Below are 19,741 nucleotides of genomic sequence, written 5' to 3'. Positions count from 1 at the left end.
AGAACTATGTTATTTCGCTTATTAGAATCTTTTTCTTTTGGCTATTAGATTAGATTTCTTTGGTTGTTTTTAGCTTTTCTTGGAAATAGTTTGTTTGGAGACCTTTATATCTTATTTGAGGTTATATTCAATTTCGTTATGGAAGATTTTATTTTGTATTGGAGACTATATTTTGGAGGTTTTATATAGTGTTCCGTTACGTTTTGAAGTAACCTCCCTTTCTTTCGGAATGGGGGTGTTACAAAACCGGTCCTAATGATCCACCTCCAGTCCTTGGTGGGTCTGTTCTTGATAAGCCTAAAACTCGTCCTAATGATTTAGTTCCGGCCCTTAACCAATCCAAGCTCTCTAACTTCTATATCTGAAATACATAGTTTCATAAGCTACTACAGAAAATGAGCCAAGAACTTACAATCAGCATGGCAAAGGTGATTTCTCTCCATGGCTAGATGAAAGAGGTTTCTTAACACAAATGCAAGCCGTTCGCAAGCTGTATCAAGCAGAGGGGCAAGCCATGACCTGGCAGCAGAACGCGCAATCTCAGCAGCAGCCTCTACAATTCCTCTTCCACCACCTCGGCCAGCATGAGCGAGTATTATATTCGCCACCTGTAAAAAGATATCCAAATCATTGATCTGTTACTCGATCCAAAAAAGCACTCATCCCGTAACTTTTACCTTCTCTCTTGAAACTGAAGGGCATTCGATTGAATATGTAGCACAACGAAATTCATGTATAACTCTTTCGAAAGCAGCACCACCATAAAGGCGAAGGCTACCATTCGGTGGCTTTATATCTGCTGTAAGACCAGGCCAGCTCCCGATACCACTCTCTGATCTCTCGTCTTCTGTTGTTTTGCCCCATTGCTCTGGGTCGGGATCTACTGCTCCATCTATTAGTGCTCCCTTTCAGCATATCAAAATCGGACATAATATATTCAGTTAAATGAAACATGTATAATTTGACGCAGAGGCTGAATTTCTTACTTAACAGCTAGCTAGCAAGTTGCAAATACAACATTAGTGTTCTTCCAATAAACGCATACCAAATGGTTGCAGATGGCAGATGCAAACAACATTGATGATCTGCGGAGGTGAGCAATATCAGAAGTAGCCTGTATTTTGGAATCCATGGAGTTTAAATCAGCAGTGACTTCATTGCAACGCTGTTCAAGTAATGCCAAAGTTGCTGGTGCCGCTTCTTTATATCTCTTTTGAAGCTCAGATTCCAGATAATCTCGGAGGCGACCAAAGCCAATTTGGGACCTATATTTTTCTTCATCAAAGCCTCCGTGGACAGAGTCTCGTAGATGGTGCAAAATATCAACATCCACTTGGGCTATTTGCCTGCGAAATTCATCGTTGGAAACTGTTGTCTTGTCCTTTGGCAGGGCAACAAAAAAGGGCTGTGTATTCTCTCCAAGGTAGCCACTTGCACTTAAATAGCTATCCACTTCCCGACGTTCAGAGAATTCCTGAAGAAATTACATCTCTCACATTACAGCAGAACCGTTACATGTGTGAAAAATTCAACAGGACCAAACAAGTAATGCCATATCATCCACAATTAGCCGTACCCATACCAATATATATATATAACAAAGAATGTCAATAACTTTTTTCTCATTTTACTTGTTAGAGCAGTTATATTGATCTCTTGCATATTTAATTTTCATTTGGGTCTGTAATGAGTATTTTCAACACCAAGACTAAGGGACCGTTTACCAAACGCTTGCCCGGGTAAGCATTTACCAAGTCATATTACCTTATCGGGTGAGTATGGCAAGCACCAAAAGTCTTATCCGGTAAAAGCAAGACAAGGAACAAGAGTCTTACCTGATAATTGAAGGTGACGACTCTTACCACGGAAAGAGCTTATCGGGTAAATTATTACATATGATACCGTTTTGGTAGATTAAAAGCATACCCGATAAGTAATTAATAATGTTGTATTTTACCGGTAAGCACTTGTTAAGTAAGTTTTTTGTAAACGGCCCCTAAGTTCCTCATGTACATAAAATAAAGAAAACAACATAGGGTGAGTGGTTTTACCTCAACTCTCAAGAATTGAACTTTTGATTTAATTGTTAATGCTAAGGGTAATATAATTACTATTTAGATTTAGCTCTTAGAATGTAGAAATTTTTTGTACCTTAAGCCGGTTATCAAATTTGGAAACTACAATTACTGTTCTTCGGAAGGTTGGATCAATTTCACGAATGGCATCCAGCCACAAAGATGAGCACCACTCCACACTACTTTGTTGAAGGAATACAAGGATGCGGTGGGTTGGGCTAGCCAATGACTTAACCATTGATAGAATTTCCTCTGGTGTGCTCTCTGGTTCACCCTTCTTTGCCTGCCAATAGTAGTTTCGAATTGTAATTATCATACACATGCACATAAATCTTGATGTTTAAACAACACACTACCCTTCCCACCATAACAAAAGCACATTTTTACATGCATTACCTTGAGAACAAAACCAGGAGTGTCGATAATGGTGAGATTAGGACAATGGGCGTATTCAGCTCTGATCACAATCGGCTTAGAAGAGACCGCAGTTTTAGTCTTCTTCAACAGTGCATCAGTTCTTGATTTGATGGTGTCTGCAACAGCTGATGCTAACATGATAGGACTGCCATACTCTTCAGAATCCTCTTCCTGTTCGTAAAGTTAAATTTGAGAATCACGCATATACAGAACGAAACAGCTAAATTTATAAGCATAAAAAGGCACTTCAATAGATGTTGCTAAATGCTTACCTAAAGAATATCCATATCCTATCCTCAGAACAAATAGTTCAAGCTATAGATTACTAAAATGTTCTCAATGATTCAATTTACCACTCGTAAGATGACCAGTTCAAACTCTATTACTACCAATATGATACCCAAAATTGGACGATTGACACTTAAATAAGCTCTGATACCGCCTTTCAAAAGAATTCAAGTGATTTCAAACAAAAATCCCCAATACCTACTCCAAAACTTGGTCCGTACTTTCAATCATAAACCCTAACTACAAACTAAATCCACAGTTAACCACGGATCATATACAATAATTCAAAACCGGATCAAACCTGAAACCGACACCTAGGATCGAGAGCAGTAGGATCATGGACCATCTGGAGTATGAGAGGCCTACGTGTACCCATCTCGACCTCGCGAACATTAAATCGGAATCCGAGAAGTGCTTCAAGAAGTGAGCTCTTCCCATCAGACTGCCCTCCAATGGCTACAATCTCAGGAATAGGAAGCTGTTCACCAAATGCAACTGCAGCCGCCTGAAGACGATTATAGGCTTCAAATCGGGCCTTAAAGGAAGAGGACGAATCGGTGATTTTCTGGTGATGATGGTGGTGCTTCCTTGAAGCAGAGGAAGAAGAAGAAGTTCTATCGTTTGCCATGGTTTTCGTGGGTGTTGTGAGGATGCCATTGGAAGTCGCCATTGCAGAGAGAGGGAGAGCGGGGGGAGAATTCAATTTGAATTGTTCCAATTTTAAGAAATGTGAGCCGTTGTAAATTTGAAATAGAGAATTCGGCCGAAAAGAACCCAAATTTATTGGGCCGAAAGAACCCAACTTTATTGGGCCTAAAGAACCCAACTTTATTGGGCTTATGCACCAAGTCCATATTTTACAAATTTTAAAAACCAAATCGGTCCCGAGCCCAAATCAGTAACTTAAGAACCGCGCCCGTTGGTTTTGGTCCCGTCCCAATAAAAATTTCTACAACCAATCTAGTAGGGACGGACCTAGAAATTTCACTCGGTGGTACCGTTTGACTATAAGAAACAAATATACATAATTTTTTTTCAAACGATGACACCATTTGACTAAGAAAATGACACTAACAAGATTCGAACATGAGTCTGGGGTTGAATAAAGGTCTTACAAACCAAATCTATCAAATAAAACTTGTTCTCGTAACCAAATCTATCAAATAAAACTTGTTCTCGTAACCAAATCTATCAAATAAAACTTGTTCTCGTTGTAGTTTCAAAATATGTACGGTGACACACAACAGATTAATACGGTTGCACCTATCACGAACCTAAATTTGTTACCCTTCGACGGAGGAAAACACGGTAGCACGTGCCACCTATACCACCAACACAGGTCCGTCCCTGCAATCTAGGTCCGGTTTATGGGTTTTGGTCTTGGCTCACACCATGGCGCTTTGAGACACGCCATGACGTGCGGTTTTTTATAAGACGTGACTTTTTTTCAAATTTTCTTTTATTTTCATCTTTTGTGTCTGTACAGTTTTAACTTTAGAATTTACAATTTTATAATTAGGGAATCGCATCAGTTATAGTTTCACGAATTCATAAACATTATGGACTCACAGTTAAAATGAAATTGTAAAATTACATTTATAAGTTCTATTTTAAATATTCAATCAAAAACTACTTTTATAATACATTTTTAATATAATTATCTTATTCGAATAATATATAGAAAACATATATGTATATATATAATTCTATATATGACATACAAACACGCCCAAATGAACAAGATAGTGACAGTTACGTTTATGTTGACTTTGACTTTGACGAGTCTATTGTTACGAGCCGAATCAAACACAATTAAACGGCACACGTTCTAATAGTTTGAAGAAAAACCCAAATCACGCACTACATAAGATCAATCAACGGGTACTACCAAAGGCACACACAAATGTCTTCGGAAAGATTCAAACTCACGACAATTTGTCGTAATTTTACATAATCCGTTGGCGCAATATAACGTCAAACCAAAAATCTAACGAATGGTAGTCATATGGTCAACAAACCTTCCATCTATGAAGACCCGATCACGAAATATGGATTGAAGTCATAGAAATCGTATGAGCTCGACTGCAAACTTCCCCTTCTTGGTTTCGTTCACTTCCCCTATCTAACACAAACGCAAAAACAAAAAGTAAAATGTGCTGAATGATTAAGAGGATTTGTCTAGAACAAATACCAAATAAGAAAGGATTGAGAGGCCGTTTACCGACACAAATTGGGTAAGTGTTGACTGGGTAATAGTGTTGTCTGGGTCAGCACTAATCAATGACCTAGCAAGAGTCCCTCCATTAGCTTACCAAGCCAATATCATTGGACCTAGGTGTGTAAACGAGTCAAGCTTTTAACGAGCTACTCGTACTCGAGCTTGAGCTTAATAATTCTCAAGCTCGAGTTGATCTCAAATACAAAAAAGAACTCGTTAAACTTAACGAGTCAAGCTTCGTAAAATCAATATTTGGACTCGGCTCGTTCGAAAGCTCGATTAAATTTTCCAAGTCGAGCCAAGCTCGAATAAGCTACTACTCGATTCGGCTCAACTCGTTTACACCCCTAAATTTGGACCAATAAGAGGCGGTTGGTAAATCTCTGACCGGGTAAGGGCCTCTCATCCGATAAGAGGCAATAAACAGGTAGTAAACGGCCCCTAAGTTAAAGATATTTTGTTATCTAACCTTCAATCTTCCTTTCCCACTTACAGAAATCATGTCTCCGCTCCTTATAGTCGTGTTATTCTTCGTGACAGTCACCCAATTAACGCGCACATCCCCGTCACTGAATCACGGGGGCGCCACGATCACAACCAATGCAAAAAAGATCATTTCGGTCAAATAAACATCCAGTTGTCAAAAGGGTACCTGATCAAGCCAACTAGTTTTGATCTCGAGATCTTGAATCCCGCACTTGCTATGGAGTCAATCCTCATAGACGCTTCTACAGTTTTGAACGTTTTAGTCCTACAAAACAGCACGTTTTATGTCGAGTTTATCGCCATCACAAAATCAAACATTGAAGAAAGAAAACACGACGGTGGTTAATGACCTTGGTGGTTCGTATTCAAGGGCAATCAATGGCATCTTCTTACACGTCACAGGTACGTTCCCAACCTGCCATCAACAATAACTTACGCTATATTGACTCGTGAAAATCATACCAAACCTAACAAACCCAGTATATACCTCTCAAAAGTGAGGTATGGGGTAAAACGTACACAAACCTGACCTCTACCTTGAATATCAGTAGGGGTTTGTTTGTTAGCAGCTTAACGAGCTTAATGGGGCTCACAGCTTATTCGGTTAGTTATGATTGTTTGGTAGTGTGTTAATGATATAGAAAGTGGCTTATTCAATACGCTTCTAGGAAGGGAGCTTTATGCAGAAAGCCAAGTTTTTCCCCTAAAATACACGCTCCTTCCATCTATGAAAAACCCTCCCAAACAAAAACCTTCTCAATCTATATAAACAGATTAATCCACACATACAGCTTTATCCATTCAGAACTTAATAGCAAACCAACCAAGCAACCCCTAAGCAACAAGATAAATAGAAGCAACTACCGGAAATTCATAATCATGAGAATTACGGACTTCAATTCTATTACCTTATCGAGTGATATAGTGAGGAAGTCGACTAGTTCTGGAATAACAAGAACGTGAGCTCCCTTTTCACCCTGCAACCGAACAAGAAATCCCGAATGATGTTCAACAAATTCAACACCGTTTGCTTTCTTTTTCCACTTTTCAGTTTTTCTTTTGCAACCAAAAACAAAGTATGCGCAATATTCGTGTCGGTCCCAATGTTATTGTTAAAAGTGTGAAAAGGAAAACTTGAGCGTAAAGTAGGAAAATCACCGGTTCTTATATTTCCCTATAAATTGGAGTCCCCTTTCCCATTTGTAATTTGTGAACGTGAGTTGTTTTTATAAACACTTCCATCTCCAAATATCCTCATTATTTCGATCCTTGTAAGATTGATGGAAATGATTAATCATATGATTACGATTCCGTGTTGATATTGTTCTTCATATTGATTGATTTTTCTTCCATTTATAAATTGTTTTGATCTAAATTGCTTCTGTTTTACATATTCCCTTTAGATCCTTGATTCAATATGAGATCTGGGAACCAACAATTTGCAGAAGAATAAACTAAACCAAACAAACCCAGTATGTCCCACCCTGAGGTGGGGTCAGAGATGTACATAGACCTAACCTCTGCTCAAAAAAATAGAGTAATTGTTTCCATGAAGACCCCCGGCTTGTGAAAAACGTATGAAAGCAAAAAATACCTGCAAAAGAATATCCCCCAATTTATCTCTTACAATCCCTGTGCCAAGAATAGCTCCAAGAAAATCGCCATGGGAACAAGGTTGAAAACCAAAGTTCCCTGAAATACTGCAAAAAAAATCAATTTTTTTACTATTGGCTGTTTGGCAGTTGCTGAATGGTTTGGTGCAGAATGGTTAAGTGGTCAGAATGATTAAGATAATTGTTTGGTAATTGTTTACAATGAAATCAGGGTGCTTAATGGTCAAGGGAGGCCTAAGATACAAAATCATTCAGAGGGTTTTAGAACCATTAAGAGGCAGACTTTTTTTTTTTGGCCAAACAAGATTCACCTCTCAACGATTCAGAATCTGCCTCTTAATGGAACTATTAAGAGGTAAACAAACAACCCCAAGTCTTGAAAACCAAAATTTTGAACTCCTAAAATTAACCATTAACCACCTTAATGCCGCCACAATATCGGGCTCGGTTGTCAATGCTTCGGGATGTCCAACAGATAGCCGACAACGTTCAGCCTCAGGGTAGCCTCCTTGGACTAATGTTTTGACATCCGCTAGTTTTTCTATAATCATCATCGACTCCTTTACCACCGGTGGGGTCAGAAAATCCGTATGGAGAACTTCACGTCTTAACGATGCCCGTTTTGCCTAATTTACAAGCCCAAATGCTGATCTATAAGAATCAAGAAAATGCCATCTCCTCCATCACATGAAATCTACAATACTTTCCATTTGAAAATGTTCTGTTAGGGTGTGTTTGGTACGCGAGATAAGACGAGACAGAACAGTACAAAAACATGAGTGGGATACAAATGTATTTTCTTTGTCCCGATCAAAATAGTTGGAACAAGAATTAGGAGATGGGGACAAGATTGATAAATTACTAAACTACCCATATCAAAATGAAATTCCTAAAACCTTGCGGAATTCTTTCACCCATCTACCACCAGTCTAGTCTAGTCTAGTCATGTCCGGTCTACGTACCAAGAGTTCCCTTGAATTGTGGGGAAGTTTTTCAAAATAGTCATTTTTGACCTCCCAATTCACTTTATAGCCGCTTTACTACATATTTAACCGCAATAGTCAAGGTTTCGCAAGTAGCACTTTAGCAACTTGTAATATCCACTTTTTATGAAAATAATATTCATAAAGCAGCAATTTTGCAAGTTGATAAAGTGCTACTAACAAAATATTGACGTGGAAATGTCACTTACATAACTTGCTAAGGGGCCGTTTACCAAATGCTTACTTGGGTAAGTGAACACCAAGTCACATTACCTTATCGGATGAATATAGTAAGGATCAAAAATCTTACCCGGTAAGAGTTAGACAAGAATCAAGAGTCTTACCTGGTAAGTGAGGGCGACGACTCTTACCACGGTAAGCGCTTACCAGGTAAATTGTTACATACGATACCGTTTTGGTGGACTAAAATCTTATGCGATAAGTAAATGATAATGTTAAATTTTATCAGTAAGCAGTTACCGGGTAAGTGTTTGGTAAACGGCCCCTTACCCAACTTGCTAAAGTGCTTAAGCATTTCGCAAGTAGCACTTCAGCAACTTGCGAATTTGCAACTTTATGAATACTAAAAAGCGTGAGGCCGGTTGAGGTTGCAAGTTATCAACTTTTTGCCCAAATACCAATAAAAAGTGGATTTTGCAAGTCGCTTAAAGTGCTATTTGGGAAATCTTGGCTATTTTGGTTAATTGAACAGAAAACCGACTATAAATTGAATTGAGGTCTCCAATGGGTATTTTGGACAATTTCCCTACTTTTCCTTTTCTTGGAAGGTTTCATAAGAAATTACCATTTCAATAATATGCTTCACTTCTTCATTGTAGCCCTTTTCACCAACTCCCTTGAGTAAAATCTCATTATCACCCTTTACAGCTTGTGCCAAATGACATATACCAATAGTAATACCTGTATGTATGTATGTAAGTATGTATGCATGTATGTATGTGTGTATGTATGTATGTACATATATCAATCCAACAACAAAGAGAATCAAGATTTAGGGCTTTGACCTTTCTGAAGTCAAACCTACTGTCTATAAAAATGTAAATTATATGGATTTTACTGCGAAATTAACACAAACTGAATTCATATTTTGAGTTCTTATTGTAAGCTATAATGTGGGTAGCATCGATCGTAAAGAAATTTTGAAAATCCCAACATAATTTTGCAGTTGAATGATGACCAGTTTGACTTCCAAAGTCAAAGGGTGTATCAATCACTAGTTTTCAGCAAAAGATATGGAAAACATTTAAACCCATAATCAACAAGAAATTTCAGTAAAATTTTGAGAAGAAATGATGATGAAACCTGAAGAAATCAAAGGGGCATGGAATAAGGAGGGAGGAAACTTATGGTTGACGATGGTGAAGCTAGAATTGGGTATTGCTTGAACTGCTCTTTTCAGCAACGGCTGTACCACGGCGGCGAAGCTCATCGATGCCATCGCCGTCGGCCGTCGGTGTCTGGTTGCTGCCGGATTATTGTTTGTTCGCCGTACCGTTATTATCTTGAATCCTTTCTTCTTGCCATATTGAGGTGCGTAATGGAAAGTAGAAACCCCGTCCACTCGTAACAAGTTCCACGTATTTGTCCAACAAATTGTTAAAAAGTTGAACCAAGATTGATTTCGCTCGAACAATCCAATCTAAACCAAAATAACACAGTCCGAAGCAACTTGATGTCTAATCGAGTTTTAAAATTTTCAAACCGTAGGTATTGGATTGATATGGTGTTACTATTATTTCAACTCATCCCGATTCCTGAGGAACTTGATATTCTTTTATTTTTTGGATTTAATATGATTGTTGAATTTCTATTAATATATAGATTAGACAATTACACTATCACGTACGTTCTTCATATAAACATATTTTCAATCTCTTCATGTCTCTATATGACTCATTCGTATATATGTTCAGTAACTATAAATATATATCTATAAATTGAGAAAATTAACTCAACATGAAGTAATCAACTACCATTTTCAATGCCATTGAAATTAGTTAATGGTTTCAATAGCACACTGATCAGCATTCAGTGACACTGATCAGTATGCTTTAAGTGGCATTAATATACAGCGATCAGTGAATCGCTATTATACACGATCCAGAAAACAATCGACACTTGATTCCAACGATCCCTGTATATATCATCAGATCAACATAAATGCAAAATATATCACATAAACAACATTCTGTTTCTTATCAAAACCAAAAGGTCAAAAATTACACTAATCCAAAACCAACTTCTATGGCTGCTGCTTAAATCTCAGGTACATTTTTCAAACTACCTCTTCTAAACCGTCATATATCGAGTTCTCGGTCTGTCTGCAAATACATATCAAAGAAAACGAACTCAAAAACAAAAAAACGACATTACGTTCCAAGAACCACCTGTATCCATCCGTTACCGTTCGTTTTGACCCAAAGGTGCACCATTTTCCCATTGTCTACGCATACAAGTTATACCCGATGGCTAAAATCACAACCACGATCGCAGAAGCCGCAGCAGCGTAATAATACATATAGTTGTTTGACTTTTTGCGTTTCAGTATCACTTTTGAAATCGATTCGGGTCCTTTCCCCCTGACGTTTCTGCTTCGAACTCTCGTATTCTCCTTTGGAAACGACTTCTTTGCTGTAATCTTGACGTTTTCTTCGATCTTTTCTTCCTCCGGAGCCTCGGCTGCAGCCTCCTCCGTTGTTGCTTCCTCGGGATCGGCGGCAGGTGCAGAAGCCTGCATTTTCTTCTTCTCTTTCTTCTCACGATCCTGTAACGAATGAACAAAAACCTGTTATTTTATGATCAGAAGTCGAAAAGAATCAAAACCAATGAAGAACGGAATGAAACGAGCGTGATTTCCTTAAGCTTCTTCTCGGCTTCCTTTTCAGCTTTTTTCTGCGCTTTTGCTGCGGCTTTTTCCGCCAGCTTTTTCTTCCGTTCCAAAGCCTGTTTCGCTTTTGCAATCTCCTCCTCCCTCTTAATCTCCTTCAGCTTTGATTCATCGACTTCTTTTGTTTTCGTCGGCTTTTTCTCCACCCTGAAAACTTCCTCCTCTTCTTTTTTCTCTTTTTTACCCTTTACGGTCCCATTTGTTTCTTTCGCGTTTTTCCCATCTTTTTCTTCCTCGATTATGGCAACCGGAGGTGGAGCAGGTTCTTCCTTCGTTTGTTTCACCTTCGGTTTTGCTACGACCTCGATCTCAACAGGAACAGGAGTTGGTATTTCTTGTGAAATCAATGGCTTCTCTCCAGGATTCCTCATACGCCCATCTTTGGTTAGTTGTCGGATATCAAGCGATTGCAAGATTCTTTTCTCGTAATCTTCTCTGAATGCTTTACTCTTATTCCACTCGGTCATGAACTTGTCAACCTAAATCCATTAGGTCAACATGAGTGATAAGCTCGAGAATAATAAACTAAGACAAAGTTTGGATAACTAGTTGATGAGCTAGCTGTTAGCTGATAAACTAGTCATTAGTCAAGTTTGGTAAAAACTAGCTTATAAGCCGGATAGTAATATAAAATGACCCAAGAGAATATGTTAAGAAGTATAAAGGGCATAATTGGAAAAAAGCTCATGGGGATTATTGAAACGCTATTTGTAGTAGCATTTCAAAAAGCTAGATTATGGTTAATAAGCAGCTTAATGAGCTTAATGGGACTCGCAACTTATTCGTTCAGCTATACATGATTGTTTGGTAGTGGCTTAGTGATATAGAAACTGACTTATTCAGTAAGCTTCTAATGGAGAGCTTTATGCAGAAAGCCAAGTTTTTTCCAAACCCGTCCTTCCCAATTAAAAAACACTCTCCTTCCATCTATGGAAAAACCCTCCCAAACAAAAACTTTTCCAATCTATACAGATAGATTAATTCATACATACAGCTTTATCCATACAGGACTTAATGAAAAACTAACCAAACTAGTCATGTTTGAAAAAAATAGCTTACACAATAATGGTAATATGACCTAAAAAGATTTGTTGAAAATTTAGTTGGAAACTTAGTTGAAATTTTTAAAGGGTATAATTAGAAAAAAGTGGAAAAAACCCGTGGAGCTTATTGAAACAGTATTTGGAGTAGTGTTGCAAGAAGCCATCTTATCACCAACCAAACGGGATTTTCTCAATAAGCTCAAAAAATAAACAAAGTTTGTATCGAGACAACTAACAAACCTCTGATATAGCAAGCTCTTTAAGGGCATTAACGTCTTTATTTGCAGCCAGCCTTCTTGCGTCATTCAAGAGCGAGCGGTTCTGATAAAAGCAACTATTCTGGAAAGATGCAAAACACAACCGATGATCAAACAGCCATGTCTGAAAACACGAAATTTAACCGCAATCAAAATTACCAACATACCCCTTCTTCACGTTTATTCCTCAACTCACGAATCTTCTCATAGACCTTGTCCCTTTTCTCGACCAACCCGTGCAATTCCTCCTCTAAAGAAGCAATCACGCTGTTTATGGCCTCTTTTTCAGCCTCGAGGGTCTTAACTTTCGCCTTAATAGCCTGTTGATCTTTGCGGACCCCATCAAGACCGACACCAATAAGCTACAAAACAGAAATCATTAATAAAGATTTAACATATGAACTATCGAGATCTTAGTCAAACAAGATTTTGTGAGCAGTGTTCATACTTTGACCTGGTCTTGAATGGCATCTTTTTCACCAACGGATTTCTGAACTTCCGCCCTCATAGCAGCATTCGCGATAACTTTATCCCGTGTCCCTTCAAATTGTTTGATTTCTCGAATGATTTGTTTTTCCTCATTTAGGGTAATACTTTCATGTTGAATGCGGTATTGCAAACTCTTAATCTGCATACAAAGTGAGAAAAAAGACATTCAAATGACTCAAATATTTGTTCTTTAAAAATATGGTAAAGATGCATATACGTATACAAAATTGGCTTTATAGGATGCCATATATATAGGTCAGGTTCAGGAGAAAACCGCAAAAAAAATGAAGAACTGAAGAACACCCCCGTAATCATTCATCTAGGCGGTACGCACATGTGCATACAAGCAATTTGTCCGGTATGCACACGTGCATGAAAACCAAGAAAGAACTTCAATTACTTGTATGCACCTGTGCATCCTGTCCAGATAAATGGTTACCACGGTGTTCCTCGGGTATTCAATTCTTTGGGGTTTTCTACTGAACCTCTCTCTATATTTAATTATATATATATATATATATATATATATATATGTCCGAAAATACTGAACCTCTCTCTATATTTAATTATATATATATATATATATATATATATATATATGTCCGAAAAGACCGCTTTACATGATTTATAATTATAGGACCAAACAATTTTGTGATACAATAAGTTAATAGAACGTTTTTGGGCTTCCCAACAAGTTTTTTAGGAGGCTTTTGAAATAAAACCATCCTATTAAGTCTCTTTATATGATATTATTTTATAAAAATACGTCATATAAAAAGATGTGTTCAAAAAATGAATGACACTATTTCAAAAATGTCCTAAAAAACTTGCTAAAGATGCCCAAATAGGTCCTAGCATCCTATGGAACACCTTTACATGGGATGCACAATTATTTGGTCGTGTAAACCTAAGTCTTATAAAGCAGTCTATTAGAACATTTAGACATATTTCATGTCTTGTAAAGCCGATTTTTCTGTAGTGAAATTAAAAGCAAAATCCGAACATGAACATCAAAAAGACAAAAAAGTCAAAAAAAAATGAAGAAACTTTGAGCATTTTATTTCTATGGAAATGGATTTCTAAAACCGGGCTTACAACATCATTGAGCTCTCCCTCAGAAGAGCATATGAAACTTCTATTGTCTCTATTCGCATCTCTTGGTCCCCGCAACTTTCCCAATGCCTGCTGCAAAGGTTCGATTTCTTTTCTCTTGTCATCCATAATCGTCCGGAAATGGTTTTTCTCTTCAACTAATGCCTTCAATTGCCCTATTACTTGTGCCCGTTCAGTCTAAAAAAATATAAACACATTTAACATACGTAACTAAACAATCGTTAAAGCATAAGTTCAAAAGTCTCGATTTATAACGTCTTACCCTTTTTGCCCTCAGTTTTTCAGTAATCGGATCACGGGCTTGATTAAGCTTTCTAAGCTCCTTATCAGCCAAATCAAGTTTAGCCTTCAAGTTCTGGTCTTCAACTGTTCGGTATTTAACAAAATAAACCGAATGGAACACTTTTGCTTCAGGCCACTCATCAACTGCGTCCTTTGGAAAGCTCGTATCTGGGGTGGTTTCTACTCGCACTGATTCATTCCCGTGAGTACCGGATTCATTTTCATCAACATGTCCATTAAGACCGATCTCTTTCTTCCCATTCTCCACAGCCACATGGGCCAACTCAGACTCCACTCCATCGATACCCATGATTTTTTTCAAGATACGATAACTTAAATAACCTTAGAAACGAAAAAGACCCTGAAACAGGAAGAACAAATGGCTCAGCCAAATGGGCAAGATAAAACACCCGATCGATTAAAGAACTGAATTCATAACTTCACAAGATCCATAAATACCATTTTACAAAGAAATCTTTATAAATTCAATAAAAATGATACTTTGAATCAAGAAAAGATAAGATACATATCTAGAATCTACTATTTATAAGCTCCATAAACACCAATTTGTAGAGAAGATAACACTTCATTACTATAGAAATGAATTCAAGATTTATAAGCTCCATAAACACCATTTTACAGAGAAATCTTCATAAATTCAATAAAAATATGATTTTGAATCAAGAAATGATAACATACATATCTAGAATCCACTATTTATAAGCTCCATAAACACCAATTTACTAAGAATACGTTCATAAATTCAAGAAAATATGATCTTGAATCAAGAAAAGAGCCACTTCTAAGTGTCCTTCAGCATCACTGGTATGAAATCAATATCTAGAATCTCTTCCATGTCCACTTACTTGAAATTAAACAGAATTTTGAACTTTACAAGCTCCATAGACACCAATTTGCAGATAAAAATTTTAAAATTCAAGAAAAATATGATCTCGAATCAAGAAAAGAGCCACTTCTAAGTGGCCTTCAGCATCACTGGGCATGAAATCAATATCTAGAATCTCTTCCATGTCCACTTACTTGAAATTAAACAGAATTCTAAACTTTACAAGCTCCAAAAACACCAATTTGCGGAGAAAAGTTCATAAATTCAAGAAAAAGATGATCGTGAATAAAAAAAGGAGCCTCTTCTAAGATCATTTGGTATGAAATTAATAAAACTAAATGATACTAATTACCAAACTGTTCTCTGATTTTATCAAATACATCATAGAAACCAATTAAAAACAGCCATCTGTCACTAATCAACCATGTTCATCATCCCCAACACAACAAGATCCAGTAATCACATACAAATAAATCAGAAATCAGAGTATATAAAGTCCATAAATCATTCAATATACTCAATCAAAACACATAGAACTTCATTCGCATGCATTCATACACCAAGATTAAAACACAATTCAATAAAATCGAAACCAAGATCGTGGGTTGCACAAGGGTTTCTTCCAACACATTAAGTAAACCAAAATTCACAAAACCCAGATCCGATTCAACAAGGATTAATCAATTAACCTAGATTATCGAAACGGATCAAGATCAAATTGGATAAAAACGATGAATCAACTGAAAAGGGGGTAAGATTGAAAAGAACTAGTAACAGTTAGAAATTAACGAAATGAAAAGAAGCAAACGGTATTACCAGAAATTGAAAGAACAGATGAAGACTGATTTTGGAGAAAATAGAGACCCTGATCGAGAAAACAAGAAGGTCAGCGAGGGTTGATAGATCTCTGTGCCTTTTAGGGGATTTAGAGAGAGAAGGAAGAGGAGGTCCGGCGTCTATAGATTGTTGTATATAAGATGGGGGGGTTCTAGTGAGAGAAGTAGTGAACTCTTTTTCGCCCATTTTTTTTTTATTATCCAAAATAAATATAAATATTATTAGGGATCGTTTATCTGATGAATATAATAAGGGTCAAAAAATTTACCTAATAAAAGCAATGATAAAGATGTAGAATCTTATTTAGTAAATGAGGGTACCGACTCTTACCCGGGTAAATTGTTGCATATGATATTATTTTAATGTATTATAATTTTACCCTATAAAATAAATTATAGTGTTGACTTCTAACAGTAAATGCTTACTGGGTAAGCATTTAGGTAAACGGTTCCTTACATTTCAACAATTATGGTAATTTAAAAATTACAACATTTAATATAAATGTAAATATTTTTGACAATTTATTAATCAATTAATTATGATTAATTTTGAAATAAATATTTATGATGATTATTTATTATAAAAATGTATTGTATGATAGTAAAAATGTGTATGAATTAGGAATTGTATTTATATATAAATATTATGTTTATAATTGTTTAAAGTAATTCATTAATAAGATGTAATTATGAGTATTTTTTCTTTTAATAGATTCTTTAAAATGGAAAAAGTAAAAAATATAGATGGTGAAATTCCCCAAATTTAAAAAAAATTAAAAAATAGTTATTGTAAAAAGAAAAAAAAATTCTACCAATAAAAATCTTTGAAATTAAATATATATGAGAGAGATATAATATTTTTTTATGAAAAATATCGAATATTTTAATAATATAATTTATATTGAAAATCTATAAAATGAGAAAGTTGTTGGAGATGAAAATAAATTTATTTGAATTTTGAGTTTTGATTCTCCATTTTAAATAATCTGTTAGAACATCTCTAACCCAACACTAAAACATAAAAATAAAAGTGTTTTCATCTCCAACCTACCACTAGAACTAAGGGTGTAAATGATACGAGACAACTCGCGAGCTATTCGAGATCGACTCGGTCAAAGTCTGGTCAACACTCGACTCGAATAGGCTCGGCTCAAACTCGAGCTCGAGCTCGACATATTAACGAGTCGAGTCAAGCTACCCAATACTCGACTAGAAAAGCTCATGAGATACTCGATTATTTTATATATAATTAGTTATAAAATATAATCAGTTTTTATTATAAAATTTGTAAATTATAAATAATAAAAATGTCTTATATTTTTAGATATTTAAACAAAATTATACATTTTTTATTATAAAAATTAATCAATCATTTTTTTATTAAAATCACATTTAAAAAAGACAAAGAAAAACTATAAAGGGGTTAGTGAAATTGTCCCCACATTGAAGAGAGACGGTAAAGGAAATAATAAAATATGTTATAAAAAAAGAGGGAGGTGAATGAAATTTGTAACTTTGTCTTTTTTATGATGAAGTTTGAAATTAATTCTTTTAGTTTTATAAAAACTAAGAGAACATCCTTAAGTTTTTAAATTTATAAGAAAAAAACCTTAAAATTTCATAAATTTCAATAGGTGAGTTTGGTTTGAGTTCGAGTTCAAACTCGATTTGAGTTGCAATTCGAGCTTATTTTTTAGCTAGATTCGAGCTTGATTAGAGTTCGAGTTTGATTCGAGTTGGAGTTCGAGCTTGAGAATTACTTATCAAATTCGAGACGAGCTTTGATTTTTACTACTTGCGATTTTTCGAGTCGAGTTCAAGCTTGAAAATCAGGTTTCGAGTTCGAGTCGAGTATAGTGATACTCGAGCTCGACTCGCATTATTTGCACCCCTATCTAGAACACTAAAGAATAGAGGTTAATAAAGTTGGCATCTATAAATTAAATATTAATATGATACGGAGTTTTTATAATCTTATATATATATAATATTAAATTGTTTTAAATACGTATATTATTTTATTATTATTGTTATTAAGTTAAATGAATGAAATAATAAACTATTTTTATTAATTTACTTATTATAATATTATATTTTCATTTTTTTTTGTTACAGTAATGTATTTTAAAATTGTTTTTTATTAATGTATCATATTTTGAAAAATCTATCGGTTATATAAATAGATGACATGCTACTTTTTAAATCGGTTAACCCCTTACTTCTTTTTTGTTTCTTTGACTTAAAAGAGACGAAGTGGATGACACATCATTTTGATGATATGACTAAAATTAAAAATATATATATATATTTCAATTTATTTTCAATAATTTTTACTTTTTATTATTATGATTTAAAAGAAAAACATTTCACTTTTTAAATTGTAGGCAAATTAAATATTACTAGAAGGGTACTCGCGCAATGCAGCGAGATACTTTTTGATTTTAATATTTCATTTTATTTTTTATCTCGGTCGATGTTATAATATGGTATTATGTGATTTTGACAAAAATATATCGATATTAGTATCTAATTAACTATTTAAAATTCATTATTTTTTGTTTAATTTTTAATTCAATTTTTTATAATTTAATTTATGTTTAATAGCGAAGTAATTTATATTTGGTTTAATAATATAATTTTCTTATAAAGATAATAATGAATTATTGTGTTAGAACTCGATAATTATCCTAATTATATTTTAGATTTTTTATATTTTAAAATGAGATGTTTATCCTCTATTTGATTATGTTTATATGCAGTTAGTTATACGAATTCAAACATAGAGCATTAATAAGTTGTACTTGTGCATAATTTACTTGTAATCTGAAATTTTAAGTAATATGCATTAATGTACAATACTTCATGCATACAAAATAGTTTTTAAGAGTTTTTATTAAATGCTTTATAATATAATATATTATAATTTAATTTATATTCAATAACAAAGTAATTTATATTTGGTTTAATAATATAATTTTCTTATAACGATAATAATGAATTATTTTGTTAGAACTCGATAATTATCCTAATTATAGTTTAGATTTTTTATATTTTAAAATGAGATGTTTATCCTCTATTTGATTATGTTTATCCGCAGTTAGTTACACGAATTTAAACATATAGCTTTCATAAGTTGTACTTGTGCATAATTAACTTGTAATCTGAAATTTTAGGTAATATGCATCAATATACAGTACTTCATGCATAAAAAATAGTTTTTAAGAGTTTTTGACAAATACTTTATAATATAGTATAAATAAAGATTTTTTTTTATAAATATATGTGATATATATTATTTTCAAGATATCTATTTTTTTTTTTAAAATAGATAATACTTCTTATTTTATTTTGTTCAAAAAATACGTATTTTTTTAGTTATTTTTTTAATTTTAGAGATAAATTGTGCTCTACAAGTTGTGTTAATATTGATATATTAATGAATAATTCAAAAAAATCTAATTAATTTAATATTTATATGTCGTAATTATTTTAAACAAAAAACGTAACAATTCTTTTTTTTCCTTCAAAAAATACATAAGTTTTAAAAATGTTAGCGAAATAAATTGTATTTTGTTAGTTTTATTAATATTGGTATATTAATGAACAATTAAAAAAATTCCAATTCATTTAGTATTATTATTAAATAATATGTAAAATCAAACTTTTTTCAGAGTATAATGTTGGGGGGAAGCTAATGGCACCCTTAGACCATCCACATCCCTGCAATCCATTTACACTTTCAATTGTGCCACATCAGCTTTTGCAATTATCTTCCACACACCTGCAATTCACCTACAACACTTTCAACTGTGCCACGTCACCTACACTTTCAAAAGTGGTCCCCACTACAACATTTATTAACTATTTTATAAATTATATAATTAAT

General features: G+C 34.6%; 3 protein-coding genes across 5 annotated transcripts in view; all 3 read right to left on the bottom strand.

Annotated features, from left to right (window-relative positions):
* The window catches only part of LOC112501100 (dynamin-related protein 5A), a 7,043-nt gene extending 3,593 nt beyond the window's left edge, over positions 1–3,450 (bottom strand). Inside the window, exons 1-6 of the mRNA XM_025104755.1 lie at positions 3,082–3,450; positions 2,472–2,663; positions 2,152–2,358; positions 1,046–1,474; positions 678–905; positions 413–608 (exon numbers count right to left, since the gene is read on the bottom strand). Coding sequence (XP_024960523.1) covers positions 413–608; positions 678–905; positions 1,046–1,474; positions 2,152–2,358; positions 2,472–2,663; positions 3,082–3,450 — 1,621 coding nt within the window. The remainder of the gene's footprint in view (positions 1–412; positions 609–677; positions 906–1,045; positions 1,475–2,151; positions 2,359–2,471; positions 2,664–3,081) is intronic.
* Positions 3,451–4,595: 1,145 nt separating this feature from the next.
* On the bottom strand, positions 4,596–9,661 carry LOC112500818 (putative RNA-binding protein YlmH). 3 transcript variants are annotated; one of them, XM_025104404.1, is made up of 9 exons: positions 9,404–9,661; positions 8,886–9,001; positions 7,518–7,723; positions 7,079–7,184; positions 6,393–6,461; positions 5,835–5,899; positions 5,651–5,749; positions 5,468–5,567; positions 4,596–4,902 (listed from the first exon to the last, which is right to left on the bottom strand). In XM_025104404.1, the coding sequence occupies exons 1-9, from the start codon at positions 9,537–9,539 to the stop codon at positions 4,840–4,842; spliced, it is 960 nt and encodes a 319-aa protein (XP_024960172.1). In that variant the 5' UTR covers positions 9,540–9,661; the 3' UTR covers positions 4,596–4,839. The 3 variants fall into 3 exon arrangements, with proteins under 3 accessions (XP_024960172.1, XP_024960173.1, XP_024960174.1); XM_025104405.1 differs by having other exon boundaries at positions 4,596–4,898; XM_025104406.1 differs by lacking the exon at positions 5,468–5,567 and having other exon boundaries at positions 4,834–4,902.
* Positions 9,662–10,261: 600 nt separating this feature from the next.
* LOC112500307 (proton pump-interactor 1-like) lies at positions 10,262–16,040 on the bottom strand. Its single transcript, XM_025103758.1, has 8 exons — positions 15,836–16,040; positions 14,153–14,533; positions 13,873–14,067; positions 12,737–12,916; positions 12,456–12,650; positions 12,272–12,370; positions 10,958–11,467; positions 10,262–10,865 (listed from the first exon to the last, which is right to left on the bottom strand). Exons 2-8 carry the CDS (start codon positions 14,480–14,482, stop codon positions 10,545–10,547), a joined length of 1,830 nt encoding a protein of 609 aa, XP_024959526.1. The 5' UTR covers positions 14,483–14,533; positions 15,836–16,040; the 3' UTR covers positions 10,262–10,544.
* Between the last annotated feature and the right edge of the window lie 3,701 nt (positions 16,041–19,741).

The sequence above is a fragment of the Cynara cardunculus genome, assembly GCF_001531365.2.
Source record: "Cynara cardunculus var. scolymus isolate 2C chromosome LG 17, CcrdV1, whole genome shotgun sequence".
Classification (NCBI taxonomy): domain Eukaryota; kingdom Viridiplantae; phylum Streptophyta; class Magnoliopsida; order Asterales; family Asteraceae; genus Cynara; species Cynara cardunculus.
The sequence above is the reverse complement of the archived record's forward strand: the minus strand, read 5'-3'. Positions and strand labels throughout refer to the sequence as shown.